Here is a 12,811-nt window from a genome sequence, read left to right as displayed (position 1 = left end):
CCTGCTCATGATCACTGTCCAGTGATCCCTGGGTTAGAGAGAGAGAGGAAATCAGCCAGGGTTCCTGCTCCTGATCACTGTCCAGTGACCCCTGGGTTAGAGAGAGAGAGGGGAAATCAGCCAGGATTCCTGCTCCTGATCACTGTCCAGTGAGCCCTGGGTTAGAGAGAGCGAGGAAATCAGCCAGGGTTCTTGCTCCTGGTCACTGTCCAGTGAGCCCTGGGTTAGAGAGAGAGGGGAAATCAGCCAGGGTTCCTGCTCATGATCACTGTCCAGTGACCCCTGGGTTAGGGAGAGAGGGGAAATCAGCCAGGGTTCCTGCTCCTGATCACTGTCCAGTGATCCCTGGGTTAGAGAGAGAGGGGGGAAATCAGCCAGGGTTCCTGCTCCTGATCACTGTCCAGTGAGCCCTGGGTTAGAGAGAGCGAGGAAATCAGCCAGGGTTCCTGCTCCTGATCACTGTCCAGTGAGCCCTGGGTTAGAGAGAGAGGGGAAAATCAGCCAGGGTTCCTGCTCCTGATCACTGTCCAGTGATCCCTGGGTTAGAGAGAGAGAGGGGAAATCAGCCAGGGTTCCTGCTCCTGATCACTGTCCAGTGTTCCCTGGGTTAGAGAGAGAGGGGAAATCAGCCAGGGTACCTGCTCCTGATCACTGTCCAGTGCTCCCTGGGTTAGAGAGAGTAGAGAGAGAGGGAAATCAGCCAGGTTCCTGCTCCTGATCACTGTCCAGTGATCCCTGGGTGAGAGAGAGAGAGGGGAAATCAGCCAGGGTTCCTGCTCCTGATCACTGTCCAGTGATCCCTGGGATAGAGAGAGAGGGGAAATCAGCCAGTGTTCCTGCTCCTGATCACTGTCCAGTGATCCCTGGGTTAGAGAGAGAGAGAGGGGAAATCAGCCAGGGTTCCTGCTCCTGATCACTGTCCAGTGAGCCCTGGGTTAGAGAGAGAGGGGAAAATCAGCCAGGGTTCCTGCTCCTGATCACTGTCCAGTGATCCCTGGGTTAGAGAGAGAGAGGGGAAATCAGCCAGGGTTCCTGCTCCTGATCACTGTCCAGTGTTCCCTGGGTTAGAGAGAGAGGGGAAATCAGCCAGGGTACCTGCTCCTGATCACTGTCCAGTGCTCCCTGGGTTAGAGAGAGTAGAGAGAGAGGGAAATCAGCCAGGTTCCTGCTCCTGATCACTGTCCAGTGATCCCTGGGTTAGAGAGAGAGGGGAAATCAGCCAGGGTTCCTGCTCCTGATCACTGTCCAGTAATACCTGGGTTAGAGAGAGAGGGGGGAAATCAGCCAGGGTTCCTGCTCCTGATCACTGTCCAGTGATCCCTGGGTTAGAGAGAGAGAGGGGAAATCAGCCAGGTTTCCTGCTCCTGATCACTGTCCAGTGATCCCGGGGTTAGTGAGAGAGAGGGGAAATCAGCCAGGGTTCCTGCTCCTGATCACTGTCCAGTGCTCCCTGGGTTAGAGAGAGAGAGGGGAAATCAGCCAGGGTTCCTGCTCCTGATCACTGTCCAGTGTTCCCTGGGTTAGAGAGAGAGGGGAAATCAGCCAGGGTTCCTGCTACTGATCACTGTCCAGTAATACCTGGGTTAGAGAGAGAGGGGAAATCAGCCAGTGTTCCTGTTCCTGATCACTGTCCAGTAATCCCTGGGTTAGAGAGAGAGAGGAAATCAGCCTGGGTTCCTGCTCCTGATCACTGTCCAGTGCTCCCTGGGTTAGAGAGAGAGAGGGGAAATCAGCCAGGGTTCCTGCTCCTGATCACTGTCCTGTGATCCCTGGGTTAGAGAGAGAGAGGAAATCAGCCTGGGTTCCTGCTCCTGATCACTGTCCAGTGATCCCTGGGTCAGAGACAGAGAGGAAATCAGCCAGGGTTCCTGCTCCTGATCACTGTCCAGTGATCCCTGGGTTAGAGAGAGAGAGGGGAAATCAGCCAGGGTTCCTGCTCCTGATCACTGTCCAGTGACCCCTGGGTTAGAGAGAGAGAGGGGAAATCAGCCAGGGTTCCTGATCACTGACCAGTGATCCCTGGGTTAGAGAGAGAGAGGAAATCAGCCTGGGTTCCTGCTCCTGATCACTGTCCAGTGATCCCTGGGTTAGAGAGAGAGGGGAAATCAGCCAGGGTTCCTGCTCCTGATCACTGTCCAGTGATCCCTGGGTTAGAGAGAGAGAGGAAATCAGCCAGGGTTCCTGCTCCTGATCACTGTCCAGTGATCCCTGGGTTAGAGAGAGAGGGGAAATCAGCCAGGGTTCCTGCTCCTGATCACTGTCCAGTAATACCTGGGTTAGAGAGAGAGGGGGGAAATCAGCCAGGGTTCCTGCTCCTGATCACACCGCCTGCCAGTGTGTACCATCCAGAGGAACAGCACACAGGAGCAGTCCCCCGCGTGAGCTGGAGAGGAAAGGGTGTTCGAAATGTGAAGAGGTAATAAGACTGAGTACTTTTTTCGGATTTTCCCATTTTGTGATCCGCTTGTTATTCCTGCTTCCTCTACTCGGCGTGTCCTCTGCAATCTGTCTGCAAAGAGGGGGCGTTCTCGACCAGAACCGGATCATTGTTAAAATGGTGGCATCGGCTCTGCTGGCAGTGGAAGGTTCAGTTCCAAGGGCTGGCATCTGCAGTACCGCTGGAGGGAAAAATTGAAATACTGGAATAATTGACGCCTGCCATGAAATCACCTGGCCGTTACCTGTATCCGAGTCATAGAATTTACAGTGTAGAGGAGGCCATTCGGCCCATCGAGTCTGCGCCAGCCCTTGGAAAGAGCGCCCTTCTTAAGCCCGCACCTCCACCCTATCCCCAGAACCCAGTCACCCCACCTAACCCTTTTGGACACTAAGGGACAATTTAACACGGCCAATCCACCTAACCTGCACATCTTTGGACACTAAGGGACAATTTAACACCGCCAATCCACCTAACCTGCACATCTTTGGACACTAAGGGACAATTTAACACGGCCAATCCACCTAACCTGCACACCTTTGGACACTAAGGGACAATTTAGCATGGCCAATCCACCTAAGCTGTACATCTTTGGACACTAAGGGACAATTTAGCACGGCCAATCCACCTAACCTGCACATCGTTGGACACTAAGGGACAATTTAACACGGCCAATCCACCTAACCTGCACATCTTTGGACACTAAGGGACAATTTAGCACGGCCAATCCACCTGACCTGCACATCTTTGGACACTAAGGGGCAATTTAACATGGCCAATCCACCTAACCTGTACATCTTTGGACACTAAGGGACAATTTAACATGGCCAATCCACCTGACCTGCACATCTTTGGACACTAAGGGACAATTTAGCATGGCCAATCCACCTAACCTGCACATCTTTGGACACTAAGGGACAATTTATCATGGCCAATCCACCTAACCTGCACATCTTTGGACACTAAGGGACAATTTAACATGGCCAATCCACCTGACCTGCACATCTTTGGACACTAAGGGACAATTTAACATGGCCAATCCACCTGACCTGCACATCTTTGGACACTAAGGGACAATTTAGCATGGCCAATCCACCTAACCTGCACATCTTTGGACACTAAGGGGCAATTTATCATGGCCAATCCACCTAACCTGTACATCTTTGGACACTAAGGGCAATTTATCATGGCCAATCCACCTAACCTGCACATCTTTGGACACTAAGCGACAATTTAGCATGGCCAATCCACCTAACCTGCACATCTTTGGACACTAAGGGACAATTTATCATGGCCAATCCACCTAACCTGTATATCTTTGGACTGTGGGAGCAAACCGGAGCACCCGGAGGAAACCGGGTGGCATCGCATATATCAAAGATTCATAGAATCCTTACAATACAGAAGGAGGCCATTCAGCCCATCGGATCTGCACCGCTCCTTCGAAAGAGCACCCTATCTAGGTCCACTCTCCTGCCCTTACCCCATAACCCAATCTAACCTTTGGACACTAATGGACAATTTAACATGGCCAATCCACCTAACCTGCACATCTTTGGACACTGAGGGACAATTTAGCATGGCCAATCCAGCTAACCTGCACATCTTTGGACACTAAGGCAATTTATCATGGCCAATCCAGCTAACCTGCACATCTTTGGACACTAAGGGACAATTTAACATGGCCAATCCACCTAACCTGCACATCTTTGGACTGTGGGAGGAAACCGGAGCACCCGGAGGAAACCCACGCACACACGGGGAGAACGTGCAAAGTCCACACAGACAGTGACCCAAGGCCGGAATTGAACCCGAGTCCCTGGCGCTGTGAGGCAGCAGTGCTAACCACTGTGCCACCCACCGTTCTCTCCTGAAAGGTACCAGTTGGCCCTGCGCCAATTCCCTCGCTGGGACAGCACCTCTGCTCTCTGATGGTGAGACGCTGAAGGAGAATTTCTGTGTCATCTTCCCGTTGTCCAGGTGTTCGCTCATGGGGATGCGGCCGTCGCTGGCGAGGCCCAGCCTTTATTGCCCATCCCTTATTGCAAAGGTGGCGGTGAGACGTGAACTGTGGGTAGACCCACAGTGGTCCTTGTAGTGGTTTGTTGCAACTGAGGGTCTCACTCGGTCATTTCAGAGGGGCATTCAAAAGTCAACCACATTGCTGGGTGGTTCTGGAGTCACATGTAGGCCAGACCGGGTAAGGACGGCAGATTTCCTTCCCTAAAGGGGACATGAATGAACCAGATGGGCTTTTCAGATAAGTGACAATAATTTCATGGCCGCCACATTTGTGCTGAATTTAAATTCTACCATCTGCTGTGGTGAGATTCGAACATCACCCTGGGAGACCTGGATTACTAGTCCAGTGACGATACCATTATGCCACTGCCTCCTCATGAGCAGGGTCACATCACTTCCAACACTGATGGTTACATCGCTGATATCTTCCATTATTGTAAAGGCCTGGGTCGCATTTCCCTTCTGGCTATTGAGTAAAGGACGTTTTCACTGCCTGGGCCCCTGGTAATACCCCCGGTTTCCGAAAGTCTGCAATTGTCCTGGCCAGCCATCTCTGAATCCTTGGATTCTTTGAGGTAGGGTGCTTAAAACTGCCACCCACACTCCCGAATCCACCATCCATCCGTACGGCCTTTGGAGTGATTCAGGCAAGACCAGCACCAGATGTCCCTCCAGCAGCCTGACTTGCCTCACGGCGGGCAATTCCTAGTCACCGATTTCTTCCCCAAATCTTCATCCTCTCTGTCTGTCCGTCCACGGAATCCTTTTTCATTTTTTATTTTCACACACTTGACCCTAGACCATCGACCTGACGTGGCTTCCAACTCCGTTGGCGACTCTGGGTCACCGGTGGATTGTGGGTCACTGGTGGATTGTGGGACACCTTTTGATTTCATTTCCTGGGCATGCTTGAGGGACGTAACCACGGCAACGAGGACACGAGGCCTATGTAATGAGGAGCATCTTAGATTTTGAGGATTGCGCTTTTGGAATTAATAAAAAACCTTTGGTGTTCTCGTCTTGAATCTTCCCTCCTAATGTGGGAAGAACTGTCTTGTTTCAGTTGGCCTTGTGGGGTTTGTTTCTCTTTGTTACGTCTCTACAACAGAGCCAGAGAAACATGGGTCACACTGACCAGCACAAGTGGACTGCCCACATTAGACTCAACACTAAATGGGCCGTGACTGGGAACCGGTGATATTTTGTATGCAAACAGTGTGATTGTTGGCTAAACAGTAATATTAACAGTCCTTACAGTACCCAATAAGGAGACAGAAGGAGCTGGAGCAGAGAGCCGGAGCGGCCAACAGCAGAATGGAGAGCACTGATCAGGAGCAGTCAGCCAGAGAGTAAAAGTAAGCAGTGGCCAACCAATAGCGATTAACCGGCAGCAGCAAGCCAGCCAATAGCAGCAAACAACCAATAGTGGCTAACCAGCAGCAGCAAAGCAACCAATAGCAACTGACCCCTCGTCAGCAAGCCAACCAATAGCGGCAAGGCAGCAGCAGCAAGTCAACCAATAGCAACCGACCCCTCGTCAGCAAGCCAACCAATAGCGGCAAGGCAGCAGCAGCAAGTCAACCAATAGCGGCCAGCCAATGGTGGCCAACTAGCCGCAAAAGCAAGCAATAGAACAGGACGTAGAACTTGGCAGTGGGACGATGGAAGTCTCCCTGGAGCCAGAGTGAGAGCGCGAGACTTCCATGTCACCGAGAAATTTACTGTAAATGCCGACCGCCCACTCCCGGCCCCTCTCTGCTGCTGCTGCCACTGGTTCTGCCCCAGCTCCAGTAATGCCCGGCTGGAATGTCCACTGTAACTGGACCAGAATGCCACCACTCTTCCAGTTAACTCCAATTCTGACCAAGTCAGGAATGGTGGCAGTACAGCCGTGGCAGAGTGGGGCCGGGGGCGGGAGTGGGGCCAGGGGGTCGGCATTTACAGTAAGTTTCTCCGTCCGATGGAAGTCCCGCTCTCTGCTCCAGCGCCACTTCCATCCCGGTGTGCCGGCAGGTTTCGAAATTCCGGATTGGATTTCGTGATCGCTGTCCAATTGATCACTTTCCAATATTCTCTGTGGAAATGGTCAAAACCACATGTCTTGCCCCTAATAGGAACCCCTCGAGGGAGATGGGGTGGGGGGGGGGGGAGCATCAATATTACCCCCACCCTCCCTGCCCATCCCAGATGCTCCATCTGGACACAGTACTTCAGATGGGAGCACAGCAATCTTCACGGCCGCACTCTTAACGTCCTTTTTGCTCTTTGTCCCCAGTGCGTGGAGCACAGGAAGTCGGACAGCTCCTTGAGCCAGTACCTCTAGTCAGTAGCTGCCTCCCTACTGGCCCAGTTACCGGAAAGATCCAAGCCCCTGCTATCGGGTTCTCCTGGGATGAATGCAAATGGAAGACTGTGGTGGCTAGCACGTAAACAAACGACTCGCTCATTTTGATGAAAGCTTTGATGGCTTTCTCGAGCCTCGATTGGAAGTTCTTCCCAGGACAATAATTAAAAAACAGCAGCAAAGTTGGGGGGGGGGGGGGGGGGGGGGAATATTTCAACCTGTTTGCATAAGATTGAAGAATTTCCACTCCGTTCCGTCCGGGACGAGTACACTGAAGGAATCACTGCGCGATGGACGCAACGCGATCCTGTGGAGCATCCCATTCTCCTGACTTTTTGGGAGTTGGGCTTCCAGATTAACGAGGGACGGAGTGATCATTTAATGAGCCAACGGGATTTACTGAAGGAACATCTCAATCCCAGAAACTCTGAAGATTTGAAAGTGTCGTAAACCTGCTCACGTTTTGGCTGAATTGCGATGCCTCCTGGCAATGCGACGCATTTTGTGACGAGATTGACTGGTGGCCGTTGTCGAGGACAAAAGCGGGTTGGATGATGCCCCGAGGAAATCGCCAGCAGCGCCTGCGATCCAGATGGAAGCAGAAGGCATGGGGAATTCTCCCTCTAGTGGCTGGAGGGGGGATGACACGCGGTGCAGCTTTGGTGAAGCTACAAAAATGGCCACCGTTGTCACGGTTCATTGTCGAGAGTGTCCAGCTCTCGAGCAAAGTGTAACGCAGGGGCAAAAAAGTGAAAATATCCAGCGTGGAGCCAGAATCAAACTTGTCTTAAAAGGCTCCTGCTCGCAGGGGGGGAACACTCGGATTGGCAATTATGGTGGAAGTATATTGTCTGGCAATTAGCAGGAGAATTTGGACTCAACTCTGCAAAATTGTCCCTTAGTGTCCAAAGGTGTGCAGGTTAGGTGGATAGGCCATGCTAAATTGTCCCTTAGTGTCCAAAGATGTGCAGGTTAGGTGGATTGGCCATGTTAAATTGTCCCTTAGTGTCCAAAGATGTGCAGGTTAGGTGGATTGGCCGTGTTAAATTGTCCCTTAGTGTCCAAAGATGTGCAGGTTAGGTGGATTGGCCATGATAAATTGTCCCTTAGTGTCCAAAGTTGTGCAGGTTGGGTGGATTGGCCATGATAAATTGTGCCTTAGTGTCCAAAGATGTGCAGGTTAGGTAGATTGGCCATGTTAAATTGTCCCTTAGTGTCCAACGATGTGCAGGTTAGGTGGATTGGCTGTGTTAAATTGTCCCTTAGTGTCCAAAGATGTGCAGGTTAGGTGGATTGGCCATGATAAATTGTCCCTCAGTGTCCAAAGATGTGCAGGTTAGGTGGATTGGCCGTGATAAATTGTCCCTTAGTGTCCAAAGATGTGCAGGTTAGGTGGATTGGCCGTGTTAAATTGTCCCTTAGTGTCCAAAGATGTGCAGGTTAGGTGGATTGGCCGTGATAAATTGTCCCTTAGTGTCCAAAGATGTGCAGGTTAGGTGGATTGACCATGTTAAATTGTCCCTTAGTGTCCAAAGATGTGCAGGTTAGTTGAGGTTACAGGGATAGGGTGGGGGAATGGGCTTAGGTAGGGGGCTCTTTCAGAGGGTCGGTGCAGACCTGATGGGCTGAATGGCCTCTGTCTGCACTGGAGGGATTCTGTGATCTTGCCCCGCACCAACTGGGATGCAGTCTGACTCCTGTCCGGGTCTGCGAGTCCTTTCAATCGAGTATCCATCAGCTTTCCTTGTCCTGATTGGGTGAAGAGTGTGGTGAAGATTAGAAACTGGGGAAGGGGCAATGGGGAAGAACTGGCTTGAGAGGTTGTGATGTGTGTTGGGCAGAGGGCACCAAATGGCTGTGAATTGGGTGGTGAGGGGGGTCAGTGCCTCTCTGCTGCACTCACCCTGCGCCCCCGCACCCCATCCCCATCTCGACCGAACCCTGTCAGTTGATCAGGGCAGCACGGTAGCACAGTGGTTAACAAGATGGCTTCACAGCGCCAGGGTCCCAGGTTCGATTCCCGGCTTGGGTCGTTGGCTGTGCGGAGTCTGCACGTTCTCCCCGTGTCTGCGTGGGTTTCCTCCGGGTGCTCCGGTTTTCTCCCACAGTCCAAAGATGTGCAGGTTAGGTGGATTGGCCGTGATAAATTGCCCCTTAGTGTGGCTTATGGGGATAGGGTGGTGGTGTGGGCTTGGGTAAGGTGCTCTTTCCAAGAGCCGGCGCAGACTCGATGGGCCGAATGGCCTCCTTCTGCACTGTAACTTCTATGGCCATGTCACTTGCATGCACAATGCGCCAATCGCAAACTGTCTGGCATTCAGAGAGGGGCATCGCCTAAAGGTGGTGCATGCTATCCTGGCACAGCAGGAGGTTATTCAATGTTACTGTCCATTATTTAACAAGAGCAGGTCTCAATGGGATTGCCGCTTGCCTGTGGCGATCTGGAAACCACTGCACTGTCCAGCGAGAGGTCCAGGTGAGTTTGTTCCAACCGTAGAATCCTGGAGGGCCTCACCAGTTGCTGATGCCACCGAGGGCGCCCAGACCTGAGGTTGAGCGATGTTGGTGGGGATTGATTGGCGCATCACTGGTACCCAAGCAGTGGGGAAACCCATCTATCAATACTCCTGGCGTGTGTGGTCAAACAAACATACTGGTACCCCGAAAATGGGGAGCGAAGAGGAGGTTTCGCGAGAGATTTTGTTCAAAGAAAAAACAAAGCAACTTTTCTTCAGGAAACGCCCTCGATACAATGTCTCTTGCCGGGGGGGGGGAGAGTCTGCTTTGGTTCAACAGCACACTGGGCCACAAATGGAGACTGGGTAAGTTTACATGAACCACTCAACTTCTATCAGCATGGTAGCTCTTTTCTCCAAACTCTGCCCGCAGTCAGCAAGCATTCTGGCGGCATTGGCGCAAACGGGGTCAATTCTGGGGTGACAGCATGTCCCACCCAGGGTACTAATCGGCTTCTCGTGCCCTTTCTCTTGGCAGAGTTGCCAGCATGTGGAGTGTCTGCACGTGATTTGCCAGGTGGGCCAGCTGGCGAGGGGCGGCAGTGTGGCATTGGAAATCCGATCGCGGGTGTGGGCACACACCTTCCTCAAGGTAACCGCCGCGCGCCCTCGCTGAAATGACAACCGTGTGGGGGGTCGGAAGTGGGAGTTCAGTTACTCATCTGCCATGGGTGGGAGCTGCCCCCTGGCAATGAGTGCACAGAACATGAAGGGGGGGGGGGCAGTCCCCACAGTACTGCTACCGTTTCCAGGACGGCCTGTTTGCAAACAGTGTTGCACCTGCCCTGTGAGTGTTTAATGGGGACAGTGTAGAGGGAGCTTTACTCTGTATCTAACCACGTGCTGTACCTGTCCTGGGAGTGTTTGATGGGGACAGTGTAGAGGGAGCTTTACTCTGTATCTATCCCCGTGCTGTACCTGTCCTGGGAGTGTTTGATGGGGACAGTGTAGAGGGAGCTTTACTCTGTATCTAACCCCATGCTGTACCTGTCCTGGGAGTGTTTGATGGGGACAGTGTAGAGGGAGCTTTACTCTGTATCTAACCCCGTGCTGTACCTGTCCTGGGAGTGTTTAATGGGGACAGTGTAGAGGGAGCTTTACTCTGTATCTAACCCCGTGTTGCACCTGTCCTGTGAGTGTTTGATGGGGACAGTGCAGAGGGAGCTTTATTCTGTATCTAACCCCGTGCTGTACCTGTCCTGGGAGTGTTTGACGGGGACAGTGTAGAGGGAGCTTTACTCTGTATCTAACTCCGTGCTGTACCTGTCCTGGGAGTGTTTGATGGGGACAGTGTAGAGGGAGCTTTACTCTGTATCTAACCCCGTGCTGTAGCTGTCCTGGGAGTGTTTGATGGGGACAGTGTCGAGGGAGCTTTACTCTGGATCGAACCCCGTGCTGTACCTGTCCTGGGAGTGTTTGATGGGGACAGTGTAGAGGGTGCTTTACTCTGTATCTAACCCCGTGCTGTACCTGTCCTGGGAGTGTTTGATGGGGACAGTGTAGAGGGTGCTTTACTCTGTATCTAACCCCGTGCTGTGCCTGTCCTGGGAGTGTTTGATGGGGACAGTGTAGATGGAGCTTTACTCTGTATCTAACCCCGTGCTGTACCTGTACTGGGAGTGTTTGATGGGGACAGTGTAGAGGGAGCTTTACTCTGTATCTAACCCCGTGCTGTACCTGGCCTGGGAGTGTTTGATGGGGACAGTGTAAAGGGAGCTTTACTCTGTATCTAGCCCTGTGCTGTACCTGTCCTGGGAGTGTTTGATGGGGACAGTGTAGAGGGAGCTTTACTCTGTATCTAACACTGTGCTGTACCTGTCCTGGGAGTGTTTGATGGGGACAGTGTAGAGGGAGCTTTACTCTGTATCTAACCCCGTGCTGTACCTGTCCTGGGAGTGTTTGATGTGGACAGTGTAGAGGGAGCTTTACTCTGTATCTAACCCCGTGCTGTACCTGTCCTGGGAGTGTTTGACGGGGACAGTGTAGAGGGAGCTTTACTCTGTATCTAACCCCATGCTGTACCTGTCCTGGGAGTGTTTAATGGGGCCAGTGTAGAGGGAGCTTTACTCTGTATCTAACCCCGTGCTGTACCTGTCCTGGGAGTGTTTGATGGGGACAGTGTAGAGGGAGCTTTACTCTGTATCTAACCCTGTGCTGTACCTGTCCTGGGAGTGTTTGATGGGGACAGTGTAGAGGGAGCTTTACCCTGTATCTAACCCCGTGCTGTACCTGTCCTGAGAGTGTTTGATGGGGACAGTGTAGAGGGAGCTTTACTCTGTATCTAACCCCGTGCTGTACCTGCCCTGGGAGTGTTTGATGGGGACACTGTAGAGGGAGCTTTACTCTGTATCTAACCCCGTGCTGTACCTGTCCTGGGAGTGTTTGATGGGGACAGTGTAGAGGGAGCTTTACTCTGTATCTAACCCCGTGCTGTACCTGTCCTGGGAGTGTTTGATGGGGACAGTGTAGCGAGAGCTTCACTCTGTATCTAACCCCGTGCTGTACCTGTCCTGGGAGTGTTTGATGGGGACAGTGTAGCGAGAGCTTCACTCTGTATCTAACCCCGTGCTGTACCTGTCTTGGGAGTGTTTGATGGGGACAGTGTGGAGGGAGGTTTACTCTGTATCTAACCCCGTGCTGTACCTGTCCTGGGAGTGTTTGATGGGGACAGTGTAGAGGGAGCTTTACTCTGTATCTAACCCCGTGCTGTACCTGTCCTGGGAGTGTTTGATGGGGACAGTGTAGAGGGAGCTTTACTCTGTATCTAACCCCGTGCTGTACCTGTCCTGGGAGTGTTTGATGGGGACAGTGTAGAGGGAGCTTTACTCTGTATCTAACCCCGTGCTGTACCTGTCCTGGGAGTGTTTGATGGGGACAGTGTAGAGGGAGCTTTACTCTGTATCTAACCCTGTGCTGTACCTGTCCTGGGTGTGTTTGATGGAGACAGTGTAGAGGGAGCTTTACTCTGTATCTAACCCCGTTTGATAATATTCTGTACCTCAATTGGAAAATGTGCCACTCCTGAGCATGACCGTCGCTCCGCGGGTGTTTTTACAGAGGTGATGGTGCACAGGAGTCTGGGTTGGATTGGAAGCCGTGGCCTTCCCTGTGTCACATTGGATGAGGCTGAATAATGTGTGTCAGTTGTTCCGTATCTCAGTATGTGACCTCAATCCTTCTGTTGTTTCAGAGAGAGAATCATCCATTCTTGCTGCAATGTAACGCATCGTTCCAGGTCCACCGGATGCCCTATCGGATCCCTCCCAATGACTATCCTAAAGGCTCCTACGTGGTAAGCTCATCACTTCCCGTTCCAGTGGCCACCGTCCCAATTCCTTCCACTCTGGTACTTTGCGATATTTCGGTTGACAATCCCGTGCAGGAAATGTCAATCCTCGCCTTGCGTGAGGTGACAGGGCCTGATTAGGAGCAGGGAGGGTGAATAATGCTGCATGGCACGGTGGCACAGTGGTTAGCACTGCTGCCTCACAG

General features: G+C 52.3%; 1 protein-coding gene across 1 annotated transcript in view; it reads left to right on the top strand.

Annotated features, from left to right (window-relative positions):
* LOC140405336 (integrin alpha-5-like) overlaps positions 1–9,911 on the top strand; it is a 207,417-nt gene extending 197,506 nt beyond the window's left edge. Inside the window, 2 exon segments of the mRNA XM_072493627.1 lie at positions 5,708–5,814; positions 9,798–9,911. Coding sequence (XP_072349728.1) covers positions 5,708–5,812 — 105 coding nt within the window. The 3' untranslated portion in view covers positions 5,813–5,814; positions 9,798–9,911.
* Positions 9,912–12,811: the final 2,900 nt, after the last annotated feature.

This window comes from Scyliorhinus torazame, chromosome X, assembly GCF_047496885.1.
Source record: "Scyliorhinus torazame isolate Kashiwa2021f chromosome X, sScyTor2.1, whole genome shotgun sequence".
Taxonomy (NCBI): Eukaryota; Metazoa; Chordata; class Chondrichthyes; order Carcharhiniformes; family Scyliorhinidae; genus Scyliorhinus; species Scyliorhinus torazame.
The sequence above is the reverse complement of the archived record's forward strand: the minus strand, read 5'-3'. Positions and strand labels throughout refer to the sequence as shown.